General features: G+C 48.0%; 1 protein-coding gene across 3 annotated transcripts in view; it reads left to right on the top strand.

Moving 5' to 3' along the window:
- Positions 1–3,786: 3,786 nt before the first annotated feature.
- ADAMTS9 (ADAM metallopeptidase with thrombospondin type 1 motif 9) overlaps positions 3,787–16,411 on the top strand; it is an 84,142-nt gene continuing 71,517 nt past the window's right edge. For all 3 annotated transcript variants that reach the window (XM_062008230.1, XM_062008229.1, XM_062008231.1), the window contains exons 1-3: positions 3,787–4,076; positions 4,187–4,575; positions 5,820–5,982. In XM_062008230.1, coding sequence (XP_061864214.1) covers positions 3,983–4,076; positions 4,187–4,575; positions 5,820–5,982 — 646 coding nt within the window. In that variant the 5' untranslated portion in view covers positions 3,787–3,982. The remainder of the gene's footprint in view (positions 4,077–4,186; positions 4,576–5,819; positions 5,983–16,411) is intronic.

The following is a 16,411-nucleotide window of genomic DNA, read 5'->3' as shown; positions in this document are numbered from 1 at the left end:
AAGAGCAACCATCAAAGGGAAACAGTCTGCCTTCTGGGATAATCACTGGGCAAGCGAGTGGATGCAGCAGATAAAGGAAGATGACGCTTTACCCAGAGAGGCCGAGCAGCAAAGAACAAAGATTAGTGACTGGAGATTGCCTTCACCTATGGGGAAAAGGAAATAGCAAAGGAGGTGAAAAGGAGAGCAAAAACCATAGGAAACTTGGGCTCCTTGAGTGTATTCCTGCAGCAGCATGCACTGCCTTAAATCTCCTACTGAGGTTTTGTGTTGTCATCAAGTTCTTGTTTTGTAGTTTATAGGAGACGCACTTGCAGCTCAACTTTTGCAGTATTTACATAGGCAAAACTCCCAATGTTTTAGGAGATTTCTCCATGGGTAGGTACAAGCTCTTATGGACTACTTTTGATTGGGCGAGGACTTGGAACCTCCACCATTACCGTACCATAAGTATTAATAGATCCTTCCTAATAGGAAAGTTATTTGAATTTAGGATTGTAGCTTAGTTTCTCTAAACTCCACATAATCTATTTACTCAGGCTAAAGCTTTCCTTCTGCACTTCCTAATCTCCAGCTGTAAAGATTCAAAATGCTGTACAACATACAACTTTTCTGTGCATCAATGGGAATGGCATTGTAATGCCATACTCCTAGAACATGTTTAGTGCCACTGCAAAGCCAGGATTTCGTCCTGGAAGCACTTCAGTCTATTCCCAACTCTACCCTAGAATTGAGACCTAATTAGTCCCTCCATGCGTCAGCTCCCTTCTTACGTAGGATACAGGGGTGTTGGTTCTTGCCTACCCCCAAGTCTGTAGGTGCCAAGGTTGCACATCAGTGAGTGAGCCCATGAGGATGCTCCTCCACAAGATAGCTTTGCTCCTTTCAGCTCAGTGACAGTTGGATCCCACCCTGGGGTCAAATGAACAGATTACCTTGTAGAAAACTAAGTAAAAAAACCCTAAAGCTTTGGTAGGTTTTCCCGTTAGTGAGTTGAACAGGAGCAAGGCAGCTCCCACCAGCACAGGAATTAGCACTGGGAGATGCTAAAGGTGGGAGCAGTGGGATGGGGAGTGCTTGTGAAACAGGGATGCAGTTGCCCTGGGGCACTCCACAACCCAGATAAAATAGCAGCAGACCTATTTCCCAACACCCTCCTGATCCAAGGATGAGGAGATGAAGGAAAGCTGCACCTCTCTCCCCCAGGACACAGGCAGGACTAGCTCCACGTAAACCTCTTCCCCTCCCCTCTGACTCAGCTCTAATGCTATGCTCAGCTTTTCACTCTTTCCTCAGGCAACTCAGTTTTCTTCACTCCTCCCTTTGCTGACCAGCAGCTTGATCTGACTCAACACACCCAACCGGCAGCACAGGCTCACCCCAGCACTCCCAGGAGATGCATCTGCACCCACCTGACCATGGGATACGGCCTCCTCCTCTCCTGCCACCACTTCTGGGGTCGTATTCCAAGCTCAAGTACCTCGTATCCCTCTCCCTCTAAAGTCTGTAAGTTTTGGGGCACATGTGGAAGCTGTGAGAAGGTACTGGAAGGCTGTCAGGGGTTCAATAACAGGGTGCTTCAACTAGCCCAGCAGAGATGCACCAGAGCTCAGAGAGCAGATACTATCCCTGCTATGAATTAAGTAATTTGATGATGAGACAGACAAAGCCTGAAGATTCAGAGTGAGAAAACACGCCTGGAGGGAAGCCTGGGCTGCTATGTGATGATGTTACGAGATTCCCCTCTTTGTTCATCCAGCAGCCCAAGGACCTCTGTGGCTTTTCCAACTCAATCAGGGCACAATTCAGTGTGGGACGGCTGGGAATGCCATGTTCTTTCATGCTGGGCCAGGAAAGACCATGCAAGCCAGAGGTTGTGTAGCAGCCCCAGCAGGCTTTGCAGACAGATTTAAGTTCTTTTCAAATACTTTGGGTTTGCTCTTCTGTTAAGAAACATTTGTTTCTTAAAGTATGTGCATGAGCAAGCAATTTGCTCAGAAAGATGTTACTGTGCAGGCCTCCTGCAGCAGTTAAATCTGGTCCAGGGTTGCTCATAGACAGGTAGTGCATGGAGATATAACCACATTTGGTTCTTGGGAAAAGCTGCTCCTGGCAGCAGATGACACCTAACACAATGGTCATGTCCTGTACCCACAGTGGAAGCAGGGAGACAATTCTGCTCCCCAGAACTGGGGGACCATCAGGCAGCTGAGGCTGTACTCACATCAGCCCAAAAGTTGGACCCAGAAGACGTAACGCAGTTGCTGGAGCTGACTGCAGCATGAGAACTCAAGTCTGGAAGCATCCCAGCTTTGCCAAGCCTCCCAAACCAATGCAGGTGAGTTATCTTATTGTAAGCAACCAAGATTTATATTAAATGTGCTTTATAAGCATGGGCACAGTGCCATGCTGGGAGTTATGTGCCATCACCTTGCCCTAAACATGTGCTGACTTGGGTATCCACCAACGTGGAGATTCCTGCACCGTGCTGTGCTGTGCAATGCTGCTGCCACAGGCTTGCCCAGCAGCCCTCTGAGCTGGCCACAGGGTTAAAGACACGTGGCTTTGGAGATGATGCTTTGCTTACATTGACTTTTATGTTCATTGTACAACATTAATAATTTACTGCTAATGGTGGAGGTTTGTATGGCTTCACCTTTTAGCTTAGAAGACCTGAGAGGTGATATTTTGCTCAGAAGTGGATACTCAAATGATTCTTTTAAAGCAAATTCTGCAGCAAATACATTTCTGCTCTTGGTCCTAAAGGTGAATGAAGAAGACCCAGAACTTTGACATTTCCTATGGAAATGCAAATCCCAACTTCCATCCATTTGTTTTCTTTTGTCTTTCTTACAGGCAAATTTAAACTTCATTGCATCCTCTCTATTTAATAAAACCAAACAAAACCCAACACAGTCAAGGGTCTGGGTTTTGGGCTGAGGATAAGTAAAAGACAATGCTTAATTCCATTTACCTCTGAAGGATGTCTGAACTTTTTTTTACAGCAAACTTCCAAATGATAAAACAAAACTAAGGAAACCCAGGTAAGGGAAAAAAAACCCAATCTTTCTTTTCCCTCAGAGAGCCTGAAAATTGGACAACACAGGAACAACCCTAAACAAAAGTTGCTTTAAGTGCTTCATATCTGAGAAATGCAGAAGTAAAACACGGCTCTAAGGAGCATCACACCAGGCATTCTTCGATGGCTGGAACGCTTCTCCGAGCTGTCTTTAGAAACAAAAAGAAGGAAAACCATCAATTACGTAAGAAAACTCGGCTCTCCTCCCGGTGAGTGACAAAGTGGCTGTTCCCCCCAGGAGCTGGCAGGCCCGGCAGCAGCCGGTGCCGCTCTGCCCCGGGTCACTTTGCATTTTCAAAACCACTTGTAAGGGGAGCAGCCCCCCGGGCTCGGCCCCCGCCGCCCCGTCCTGCCACAGCGAGGGCTTTTCTCGGTGAAAACCTGCGATTCCGGCGTTCCCCGGGAATGAAAGAATGACATGTTGGAAGTAGAGGGGGGGGGGGGGAGCGGAGGAAGGGCTGTCCCTGCTCCTGCAAGGGCGGGATCTTTTCTCCTGCTTGATCTATGGAGCCCGCCCCCTTAAATTGGCTCCCGGGAGCGCCCCGTCCACCAGCCCGACGGGGGGAGAGGCGGAAAGCGAGGGAGAGCAGGCAGGCGGGCGGGCGGCCGGCTCCCCCGTCCCGGCCCGTCGGTCCCGGCCCGTCCGCCCCCGCGCACCATGCGCGGCTCCCGGCGCCCCGAGCCCCGCCGGCCCCGGCCTGCCCGCCCCTAACGCCGCCCGGCGCCCGCGCCTGCCCCGGCCGCGCACCGGGGCGGGGAGGGGAGGGAGGGGGTGAAAGAAAAGGGGGCGAGGAAAACAAAAAAAAAGAGAGAAAAAAGAAAGGGAGGTAAAAGGAGGAGAAAAAGAAGAGCCCGAGGGAAGTGGGGGAAGGTTGCTCTCTTCTGAGGACAGCGCGCAGCACCATGCAGCTGGCGCCGCTGGCGCTGGCACTCACCACGCTCTTCATCGACGGCTCGAGGATAGGAGCGAGGAGGCAGAAGCTGCACCCCAGGCAAGGTAAGGAGTGCTCGGGGATGGGGAGGGGGGGGTGCTGGACTGCAGCCCCCCGGGGGGTAGGGAGGGCTCGGCCTCCCCGCTCAGGGGCATGTGCTTCTCTTTCCTTGCAGCCAAGCTGCTGGAGAAGCTCAGCGAGTACGAGATCGTGACTCCTACCCGGGTGAATGAGTTTGGAGAGCCCTTCCCCACTGATGTCCACTTCAGACGGCGGCGGCGGAGCACCAGCGCTGCCCCCGACGCCTGGACGGCCGCCGCCGCCGCCTCCCCCAAGGCTCACTACAGGCTCTCCGCCTTCGGGCAGCAGTTCCTCTTCAACCTGACGGCCAGCTCGGCCTTCATCGCCCCGCTCTTCACCGTCAGCCTCCTGGGAGAACCCGCCCCCGACCAACGGCGCCTGTACGCCGAGGCGGCCGACGCCGACGTGAAGCACTGCTTCTACCGCGGGCACGTCAACGCTCGCCCGCGGCACACCGCCGTCATCAGCCTCTGCTCCGGGATGGTGAGAGCCGCGTCCCGCTCCCGGCTCCGGCCCCGCCGGGCGCCCAGCGGCCGCCGCCGGGGCGGAAGCGCGGAGGAGGAGCAGGGCGAGGGAGGGTGGGCAGAGGGATGGGGACAGCCCCTTCCCCCCGCCCCCCGGCCGGGGCTGCGGGACGGGGTTGGCGGCTGCTGCTTGCACCGCTCCGGCGTTTCTCCCACCCCGCTTTTATTACTCCGTCGGGTTTCGGCACCGGGGTGAACTCTTCCTGCTCCGCGGGTTTGCGGGGGAAAAACTGCCACCCAGCGGCACCCCGACGGGGGAGGAGTGTGTCAGTGGGCATGGGCAACATCCTGCTCCCGGGGTGCTAACGAGGGCTGCAAAACGATGACCAAGGTCTCCCCAGCAGCGCTGACAGCAAAGCTGCCCTGCACCTCGAGGCAGCGGCATGGCCTGGGGAGAGATGAAGGCAGGTTTCCTGGCAGCCACTCCTGCCATCCTGATGCCCTTCTATGCGGGGGGGACATTGGCAAAGACGTGAGCAGGAGGTTTCAGCAGAGCTGACCCTACTGCCTTCCAGCTCGCTGAGGTCTCCATCTGGTCTCCATCAGGTCCAGGAGCAACCCTGGGTTGATGTGTTCACCCAGGCTAGTGCACGTGTGTGTGGCTGGTCAGGCCTACCTCCCAGTTACTGCTCATGCATCCCAGACTAGGATGGCTGCAGAATATTTTTTGTTTTGAATACATTTTATTTATCCACCAAATCCCTGTGTTCGTAGTCACGTGCAACTAAGAGCGTTGATATCTTCTCATAAGCACAGGTTTTGCTGACTGGACACCTCCCTCTGTTCCTTACTGGTGGGTTTAAAGCCTGTCTCAGGCTGCTGTATAAAAACCAACACGATGTGATGGGGTTGCACTGAAGCCTCCAGCACACTGCAACACCATCTCACCTCAGGCAGGGGTGGCTTGGCCTTGTCACCTACACAGGGCCATGACCTGGCAGACGTGCCCCTCTCATGTTCCCTGCCTATGGATGGGTAATTTGCTTTCCATAATTTCCAGTGGGATGCACTGAGCAGTGCAGCCCAGTGTGGGTGCAAGCAGTGTGAGAGGAGCTGGAGCTCCAGCCCGTGCCTTTGCTGAGGTGGCTGCAGAGCCGAGCACTCACGCATCTCCCGCGTTAACCACTCCTTCCGTTGGGAAGTCCTGCTCCCTGGTTTGCCAGCTCCTGAAGCTGACGGCAGTTCCTCTCTGGTCCCTCTCAGCTAGGCACATTCAAGTCTGACGATGGGGACTATTTCGTAGAGCCGCTGCTGTCGCTGGAAGAGCAGGAGTTTGACGAAGAGCACAATAAACCACATCTGGTCTACCGACACCGGACACCTCCAACTAACTCTTCAGGGGACAGGCAGACCTGCGATACTCCAGGTACTTGTTTTGTTACTGCCCTTGATGACTTGATACTTAGGGAACTAATTGGCAGCAAGAGCCAGTAGGTTTGTGTGGGACAGAAGGGCTGCAGAGCTGAGACCTCTCTAGGAACGGTTCCGGTGCGCCGGGCCCAGGCTGGCGGTGGTACTGCTGTCCTGGTGAGACATGGTGTGCCTGTGCTTTCTAGTAATCCGTTATAAGGAAGTTGTGGTCAGGAAAAATGTTACAGTTTCCATTTCATTCCTGCTGTAAGGCTGGCAGGAGATCCTTTGGGCTGTCTTGCCTTAAATACCCTATGAGCCTTTAAACTCACTTTCTGTCTTCTCCTATGTGTAATTCCTAACCATCCTAATCTGATTTGCTCTCTGAACTTCTCTTTCTGTCCTTTGACTGACATCTTTCTGTCTTAGTCTTGCTGTGCCACTGGTCTTTCCTTCTGCAAATCTGGTGTGAGTTGCAATGTTTATTTCTTTCTAGTAGAAATAAGAAGGTCCTAACACCAACCCTGACGGTTCTTCCCTTATTAGTCACTTTGCCATGGTTTATTTTCAAAGGCTTTTTTTTTCCTTGTGGCCCTTCCTCCACCAGCACCATCTCCCTGACCTCCTTGCTCCCTCTTTCTAGTCTTTGCACATATGAAATAGCATTAGCCTTTTTATCTCCCCTTCACGTGCCTTGGTGAGCAATAGCCTTGCTCCTACTGTCCCTATTATCTGCAGCAGTCTCCTGCTGCTCTCTGCTTCGTTGACTTCCTGATTTTCACAACTAATCCTCTCCTTTGGCAGCAAATACCCAAGTTCCCTCTGAAGAAGCTTATTTCTTCAGTCTCCTGTTTCACCTGCTGTTTTGCCCTCCTCCTTTGGTCTGCAGCTAGATCTACAGGAGATTTTAAACCTAAACAGAGTAGACTTTGACTGTCTTCCCTTGCGTGGACTGTGAGCCACTCATGTGCTAGAGAGCAGGTGGAGTTGCTCAGGGAGTAAAGGTACCACTGGAGGAGAAGTGTGGTGCCAAACTTAAATTGCTCTTATCACAGGTAGCTTGTTTGGCACCCGTGACTTGTGGAGCATGGCCATGCTGTCAGTCTGGTTATCTTGGTCTGATCACTCTAAGTCAGAAGATGCTCTGGTGCTCTGTGAGCAGCCAAAGCTGATGCACTAGCGACACGTGTTTCTTCTAGAAGACACGTGGACACATGTCCACGTGCAAACATACGTGCTGGGGGACAATGGTACCTCTCACAAGGCTGTTGTTGTTTGTTCTTCCAAGGGTTGCTGCTGGACTATGCCATTCTGGTTTCTCTCTTCCAGCTGTTTCTGCTCCCTTCTTTGAGATCAGATGCAGGAGACTCAGAACAGTTGGAAAGAAACACGGAATCTGGCACATTGCATCAGTAGCCCTTGGAGGAACGGAGCAGCAGATCACAGGACTCATTGAATCAAAGGTAGTTGGGAGGGCTCTGACTTTCGCTTGTGAACTTTACTCTGTGCAGTTATAACAATCTGCTGTATTTCACCCCACTGTATCATAGCTTCCACTTAGGGTATTATTCTTCTGGCTCATGATTCCCAAAAATAATACTCCATCCGTGATAGTACCTACATGGTGTCTATCTCGATTTACTCCTTTCCAACATGCTTTGCTTGTCTTTGTTTCGTTCCTTTTCTCAGTTGTACATGTAGTGGAGGGAGGAGGTCTCACCTCTCAGCCCAAGCTTAAGCTTGAGGGTTCCAGATAGGCATGGCAGACTTACTTGTCCTCCTGTCCTCGTCCCCTCCACATCTCCCTCTCCTTTTTTACCATTGTCCAAGTTTTTGAAAGAGAATGATGCTTTGGTCATATGTGTATGGTGAACAAGTCTTGGTCACTTCATTTAAGGAGTAAGTGCAAGGCAGCTTAGGCAATACTGAGCCTTGGCATTCTCCCTGGGGTTATGTCTAGTGGAGACAACTTACCTCCCATGTCTTTGGAGTAGAGGGGAAAATGTGTAATGTAACAGCACTTACTGTTTTGGACAGGGTGTTTCTGTCACTCCTATCAGAGAAGAATGGTTTAATGAGAGTTTGGGTTTTTTATAGCTGTGGGATATTGTATGAATCCAGTCATTTGTCCGAAGAACGTGTGAGAAGGTGTGTTTGCATTGCAAGCTTCTGGCAGGGATTGAAATTCTCTGAAAGAGGAAATTTATGTGAGGGAAGTCGTAGGTACCCACCCTGCAGTGAGCAAGTGAACCTACATTACCGGGCAGTGGTGCTATTAAGAATGACTTTCTATTAGGCTGCTTCCTGGAAACGATTAATAAGCAGCATACTGGTGTGCCCTTGCCATGGTGATGTAATTACAGACTTTTTGTCACGTCCAGGAAAAGTTTCCCTTGTAAGTAAAAGCTTTCATTTCCATCAGCCTCTCTGGTGTTACTTTTAGTTTTCAGCATCCTCAGGTCAGCTGAGAAAAGGAGGCATTTGATTTGGTGAAATCTTAATTAGCAGTTTCTGATAACAGCTTTAGGTCCTCTGACATATGAGATACTCTGCAGATGTTCTGAAAAAAGATCCTTCTCCTCTGAACGCTGGTGGATATCGAATGCAAACTGTGCTCTGCATGTGAACTTTCACAGCACAGCACCGGGATGTCCTGGCAGTGCACTTGGGCCGTCTGGCGTATAGCTCAGCCGCCGCAATAAAAACTTCTGACAAGGTTTTCCTTGGGGTAACGGGTTAATGTAGTTTCAGTCATAGGAAATGGTGCAATTTCTTCTCCTTCCCTTCTTTTAGTTAGTACCGTGAATCAATTTGTCATCTGGTCGAGGATCTGGCAGAATAATTAGTTGTGTTTTACTGAATAGCCCTGATGGGATGAAGACTTGGCCAGGCTGACGGCGTGATGTCAGTAGGTGCAGTGCCGCTACCACCCATCGCTTCACGATAGCAAAGCTCTTCCGATCCAAATTATTAAATATCCGCTTTTTTGAGGTGGAGGAGGAAGAGAAAAGAAATTCTGATGCTAAAAAAAGAAAGAAAAGGAAGTGGCTGATTGCGAAGCTGGAGAGTGGAGCTTTCCTGCGCCCTGCGGAGGAACAGGCTGACTCGGATGATAAAAGGCGCGTAGCTGCATCCTGCAGTGCCGCAGGGAGCTGCGTCCGCCGAGCAGCTCTCTGACACCCCAGCCCAGTCTGACCTCCTGCCAGGAGCAGGCTAGTGAGCCCTACCCACTGGATTCCATGTGAAGCCCTGATGGTTTGGTCTTGCAGACAGATGTCCAGCTCCAGATGCCAACAGGATGCTGCCTCTGGCCGTTACCTAAATAAACCACATCAGGCCAGCGCTTGCTCTGCTTATATCCCTTTCTGCTGCCTCTTCTCACATTTCCCATGGTTTTTGTCATTGATATGTTTACATATGTGTATTGGATATTGGCTTCTCTGGAGCTCTTCTCTTCCAGTTCTGTTGAGTTTTGTGGTAGCTTTAGCCTTTTACTGAATCTTACCCAGTCATTCTGCCTGTTGGCCACCCTTTGTTCTGAGACAGATGTGACCTTCACCTGCATGATGGTAAAAAGCCACAGTTGCCTTCTGGATGTAAATAAATGTAAGAGTTGAGCATTCTTGTCTCCCCACTTCTACTGTGTGTTCAGCTATGTCATTGCTCCAAACACTATGGGTTTCTTGCAGCTTTTACTGTGACCTTGGTGCAGGACTCCTGAATGAACCCTTTGGGCAACTCCTTTGTTCCCACTGTGTTCATTTTGCTGCTCTCCAGATCTGTGCTTTCCGTTCCTTTCCCAGCTTCATTAGTTAAAAACTTCCCTTATTAATTTTTCATAATTCTTTTACATTCAAGACCCATCAGTGGCTGAGATTAATAAATCAAGGGCTGAACATATAGCAAGTGCTAGCTGTCCCCATGACTTGCTGCTGGTCAGTCGTGCCCATTCTAAGGCTGGTGTGGGCTCCAGGGCTACGTGTGAGGATCTTGCACAAAGTCCTGGCTCCTTAATGAGAGTGCTTAAAGCAGGAATATCCACCACGGGCAAAACTCCTCATGCAGAAGCAGCAATAACACTCTGATGGTGCCAAACTAGTAGGAAGATGATTAGAGCATTTTCTGTTTCTGGAGGAGAGCCAAGGGACTGTAGCCAGGAAAGAGGCCTTCCAGCAATTTGTGCTGAGGTGGTGAGATTTTGGAAGCGAGCTCAGATGAGTGCAGGACAGAGCAGATCTTACCTGCACAGAGCTGGCTGTGCCCCCAGCTGCTGCCAGGAGAGGTGGGAAAGCCCAGTGACTCAGCTGCTGAGGTTGTTTTCCAAAAACCACCAAATGTTACCAGCACAGATAGCTGCTGTGCATAGCATGGAGGCTTAGCACAACTCAGTACCTGCCAGAAATGGATGCAAAACGGTCTCAAATTTGCAACTGGGTATTTGGTATTCAGGTGTTAAAGCAGTTTGCTACTAAGGAGGCAGCACGTGTGCGGCCAGGCCCAGAAGCTCTGAAAAGACAAAGCCTGGGTACTCTTCTAAGTGAGGAGGAGAAAAGAATCTGTATGTGTGCATAAGCTGTGTTAAGGAGGTTGCTATAAAATGCACAAGGCAAATCAGCAGCATTGAACCAAGTCTTGCTGCCGAGATAGCGTGACACAAGCATAATCAGTAATGTGTCACTGATTTTTCAGTTACATTAATGAGTAATTTGTAATAGATTACCCTTTTGTAGTAACTTTAACAACCATTCCCACCGACTGTGACACTGGGGAGCCCCCAGAGCAGAGTGGTGCTGCCCCGTGTCTTGTGCAACCAAACACCTGGTGATGCCAGCTTGATGATTGCTGTTTTGTTTCTGCGTGACAATTAGCACCAGCCCACTCAGCCATTGCAGATGGTTGTCATCTCTGTCCAGTGCCACGCAGCTGCACGGGAAGTCATGGGTGAACCCATGGTACACGTGGGAGGTGGTTGTGCCACCATGTTCTCACATGCTTGGGAAGGGAGTTGACTAGGTGTGGGTTTGTTAATGTGTCATCAGTGTCGTGACCAGCGGGAGGATGTGTTGGGGTCTGGCACCATGGCTAAAGCCTGACTTTGTCCCTCTCTGTGTAATGCAACCTCTTGGCACAGGTGGGTGATGAGCTCTTGCCCCTGCCTGAGCTGTGGTTCACTGTGGCCCACTGTTAGACATGGCAATGGTGGGGAATGGGACCAAACAGACCAGAAGTGGGAAATACCATATTCATTCTACAGTCCATTTAAATGTGTTACATTCTTATTTTGTAGCAGTTTAGAGGCAGAAACTTTGAACATTTTCTCTGCGGGACTCCACATTTGTAGTCACGCAAGTGGTCCGTGATGAAATCTCAGATCTTTTGCAGTCAAGCTGATGGTTTAGATCCTTTTGTATTTTTGCTATTTCTTTTGGACTGTTTGTCTCACTTCCAACTGTGACCTTACTTTAGTTTTTAAGTCCTTCAACCAACGGAATTTCTCATTCTAGGTGTTTGGTTTCCAGGCAGGTCTTCAGGCAAATGCTGTACTGCTGGGTCTCACGTAACTGTGGGGCTGCAGAAGATCTGCAGGGAGGTTTTCCTAAGCCTTTACTTCCACTTTGAGTAATCCTCGAGCTCTTTCAAAAGTCTGTTTAAGCTGTCAGCTTTGCTTTTGGCCTCAGGGTAAAACATTGACTTCGTTCTTTCCCTCAGAAAGTTTCTCATTTTAAGGAAGTGAATTGTCATTTGTAGTCAGATAGCAATTATTTCAGGTTTCCTTCCCTTCCAAAACCAGCAAATGAGAGAGTTACGTCACAAGTGCCATATGCTAATGTAATTAATTCTATTTCTGGCCTCCTATTGAGGTAATAGGGCAGTAACAGCCAACTAGTACTTGGTCTAATGGGCCTGGGATGTCAAACACGAGCTTTTCCCATACTGAGTTGGGGAAGGGATCAAGCTGTAATGTTTGTGCTCTTACTATGGTACTGGCAAGTGAAACAAGGTATTGAACTGACTGCAGTTTAAAAAAAAAGATCCTGTAACTGTGATTTTGTGTGGAATGTTCTTGATGTGAGTTATAAGCAACATGCACACCTTTCATTGCTGTTACTCTTGGTACTGAACATGTGTCAAGCATCCATCTGGCAAAAAAGTCTGAACTCCCTAATGGTGTAAGATCAGCATTGTGCCAAAACAATTTATTATTGATTGGTTATTGCTTTGCAGCTTGGTGAATGAACAGATTTAAATTGTTCTTCTGGAAACCAAATGGATGTACTTGGCAGTTTTGCATCTACTTTTATATCATTTGCGTGGACATCTACTGAAGAAGGGCAGGTGGCAGAGGCAGAGAGGTGTCACTTTGGTCCTTTCCATTTGTACCCCATGGCATATACTACTGAAAATAATCAGACTGACTATTCTGTGACTTCTCTTCCCACATCCCTATATTGTTATTACCAGCATCCTTGTGGCCAATTGCTAGACAAAGTTTCTTTCTTTGGAATGGGATATTTTCTCTCATCTTTTACTGAGTATCAGTACAATGTTGTGGCATTCTCAGTGTTGTTCCTGTTGCATGGTACCTCACAGGTATCACTAGAGATGGATGTGGACAACACGTTACTGTAGTTGCAACTGTTGTACATTGCAAATTGCATGAAGAGGAGGTAAAGAAGCACAGTTCAGCAAGTTCAGCAGATGCAGCCTCTAGAGCTCTGCAGGCAAGCAGGTTCATTTAGCCCAGGCAGCACAGAAGGCAGCAGCTCTGGCTGTATTCCCAGTGTGCTAAGATGCCACTGGTGCGCACTGTTGTGCCTATGGTATATTTGTACTGGTTTGACCCACAACCTGACCCAGATGTGTGTCTGTTCGTAGGTGAAACAATGGTATGTGCCTTGACATGTCAGGATGGTTTTCAAGGATATTGTGCCATGATATTTCTAGTCATTCTACAGGACTAGTTTATTTTTCTTCATGAAACAGTAGATGATGGAACTGGCATAAGTGATTTTTTGAGTCCTATAACTTTGTCAGCCAATTTTGTACCAATTGGATGTTGCTTTTATGTCTTCCAGTTGTAAGGTGCAACTATTGAGTTATTTTGTCTGTAAGATGATCTTGAATAATTTTCCTCCATATGCTCAGCTCACACGTTACTATCTGCATTCTTAAAGAGGCAATTTGATTGCTTTGTGTTCATTAATCTAGTTTCTGTCTACTATGCAAAATTGATAGCTTTCACACACTGCTTTTTACCCTAGGCAGAAAAAAAATCTTTAAAGCTGGAATGCATTCTCACATACATCATGGGGAAAGGAAACGTCTGGAGTATGTGTGGTCTTTAGTGTTTGCGTGGTATAAAAACAAGAGATTTTCCTCCTAAGGGAAGTTGTTTTATGCTAACTGCAAATCTGTGTTTCTCAAGCATTCTGATGCAAGCAGTAAGAAGAAAGACAGGATCATGCCTTTTGAGTTCGGCATCACCTTAATTTTTGGCACCTCCAAAGCCATGACCCTGCTTGCTCTGGTGCTCAGTGGGTATATGGAGATAGGACTGCTGATTTTGGTAGCAGTGATGCTTCATGCTGGTCTAAACTGCTCCTGGCTCTATAGCATTGCTTGCTGGCCTTAGCGTAGTTTCACATATTGCAGATACAGCTCCCCAGCTCTGCACTTCAGCTGACTTCAGCAGCTGGTGCTCCTGGTCGTGGACCTTGCTGAGGATCTGAACATGGCTGCAGTCGAGCATCTGGGAAGATACCTGGTAAAAGTATATGTGTAAAATTCAAAGTGGAGGAAGATAAGTAAATGAAGGAGCAGATGTGCCTAGCTCACGAGGGCTAACGGTCCTCTCATGCAAATGTTTCTCTTAAGTAGCAAAGAAAACTTTTTTGTAGAAGCCCAATACTTTGATTCTCCTGGAATAGTTTGGGAGGGAACTCTTCTGAGCCCAGACTGTTTCCTAATTCAAAAGGAAGTATGAGTTACACAGGGAAAACTAAAGGTTCTCTCGTTTATATTACTCTAATGGTGACACTATTGATCTATGCAGTTTTGTCCAGCTCTTGCTGATGAAGGTTGAAACTCCAGTTGATCTTTCTGTCAAGTGCATTCAGATTAATTTGTGTTTGAACACTTTCTGGTTTGTAGATTAGAAAAACCAAGCAAACTTTCATTTTCACCCCTAGTGCAGAGTATCCTTCTCTTGGGATCCTTCATTTGCCTTCTGATATAGATCATTGATCTCACCTCTATCAATAATGCCTATTTTCCCTGCTAGCTGTAGCAGCAGCTCTGACTGCACAGTCAAGAAGCTACCGAAAGAGAAGGCAGGATTATTCTTGCTCAAAGGAATGATCATCTTGGTGTGGTACAGGGCAAGGCAGTTGCTACTCTCTCATTACATTACCATCCCTGGCTGTTGTCAGAAAAGGGATGTTCAGCTCTGGGTTATGCTGGACTCAACAGCTAACCCACAGTAGCAGGTGAGAAGCTGGCCTCATAGAAATTGTTCTGAGCTATATCTGGAGATATATTGAAAGGTAGATAGAGATACAAAACAGACTCAGGGCTAGAAAAAATGCTTTTGTCCAGCTTAGGACCTGTTTGGAGCCAGTTTGCACCCCACTTCTTGGCAAGAGCCCTAAAATATGTGGTTTTATTTCAGCTAGTCTGACTTCTGCCTGAAGAAAATCCATTTTGCCTCTTGCCTCTCTTTTCCAAGTCATGGCAGGGGCTTTGGTGGCTACAGGCAGCAAATTCAGGCCAGCCATCTAGATCTGGAGCTTGTACCAAAGCACTTGGGCAGGGTTAGCTGCTGTGGCCCCTGCTCAAGTCGAAAGAGGCAGGTCACACGCCGACTGCCTGCCTGAAGGGAGCTCAGCTGAATTTTGATCTTCTTTATGGAGGTGTGCAATAAATAATTAACTTCTAAACGATAGCTTTATCATCTATGCAGCTGTATGGGAGCAGGTCTAGGAGCATTGTGCATGGCCAATCACTGAGCAGCAGACTTTGTGTTAAAAATTCAGGGTCACACATTCAGAAGAGGTATGATAAGTAAGTTGGTGAAAGGACCATGCTCTTTTTCTAGGAAAAGGAGGTTGTTAATGTTATTAGCTTGAGAGATAGATCATTTTTTTTCCCTCTCTCTTGTTCTTTCCCTCTCTTATATATTTTTTCCTTCCCCTGCTATGTGCGGCTCCCATGAACTTGGGGCTGAACTGGAATTGCTTGTATTGTCACATGTCTTATTTAATTGTGCAAATTGCTTTCTATTCCAAGGACAAGTTAATGTAGAAATAGAAAGGATTAGAACTGTTGGGATAAGTGATCACTCTTTCTTTTAATTTTTGGTTTTAGCATAACAATAGCAACTGTTTCAAAAGCAGTCCCTGGCTCTGCCCTGTCACCCTTTCATGCAGGCAAAGCACTTATATAGGGCCCGAATCTCCCCAGCCCTCTCCCTTGCCACAGGTCCAAAGCCCATTGATCAGCAGGAATCATCCATAAATCAGCTCAATGGGGTCTGGGCTGAAGCTTCTTGTGAGTGGGAAGATACCATCAGGGACGAATATCACTGTCACAGGATTGGATCTCCTTTTTAAGTCCCACATAACAAAGAAGAAACCAAGTGGAAAAAAACCCCTGAATATACACCTCTAGGTCTGTCAGCAGACAGGGGAAACGCCATAGACTTAGTAAAGGAAGCAGTAAAATGGACATTATTCCAGCAGCCCTTTAACCAGCTTTAAATGAATGTTAACTGTTGAATTAGTGCATAGGCTTGCCCAGCACTTGGATTATTGATTTGTGGTTTGCATGGATTTAAAGCATTTGTCTGCTTGTCGGGGTTTGGTATTTCTGCAAATTAAAGAAAATGTTTTGTTGCTTAAACCCATCCAATTACTGCCATGTGTAGGTAGATGTTTTTCTGGTCATTTGCAGGGATTGAGAGTTTGCCAAGCAAATCATTTCCCTTCCTGATTTCTGTTAATACATTAACACAATAGCAAAAAGAAAAAGCAAAACCAGGTGGAAAAATATCACACCCATTTTTGGTGCTGAGTGTGGCAGTAGGAAGCTGTCACTGTAAAATTGCAGTTTTCTTGTGTAATGTGAGAGATTTTCACTTCTGCCTGATTAAACAGCACTGTGCTGCACCATTCAAAACCAGCATTTCTGTTGTGGCCATCGATAAGGAGGTATTGCCAGCATCAGGCACATGGAGCACTGGCAGTGCCTGTGTGCAGCTCCCATTAGCGCTGGAGGGGCTTTCACAGATGGGCTGAGAGCAGTGCACTGCCATTAGTGTTTAATTTTTTACAGGTGACTGCTCCATCTCTGACTGCAGTGTTGTAGGCAAGAACGATGGGTGAAGATAACAGTTCACTACTATCAAAGTCCAGGAGTGACTTTACAGGCAATGCATCCCCGCTCACTTG

Source organism: Colius striatus, chromosome 15 (assembly GCF_028858725.1).
Source record: "Colius striatus isolate bColStr4 chromosome 15, bColStr4.1.hap1, whole genome shotgun sequence".
In the NCBI taxonomy this organism is placed as follows: domain Eukaryota; kingdom Metazoa; phylum Chordata; class Aves; order Coliiformes; family Coliidae; genus Colius; species Colius striatus.
This window is presented reverse-complemented; position numbering and strand designations above follow the sequence as displayed.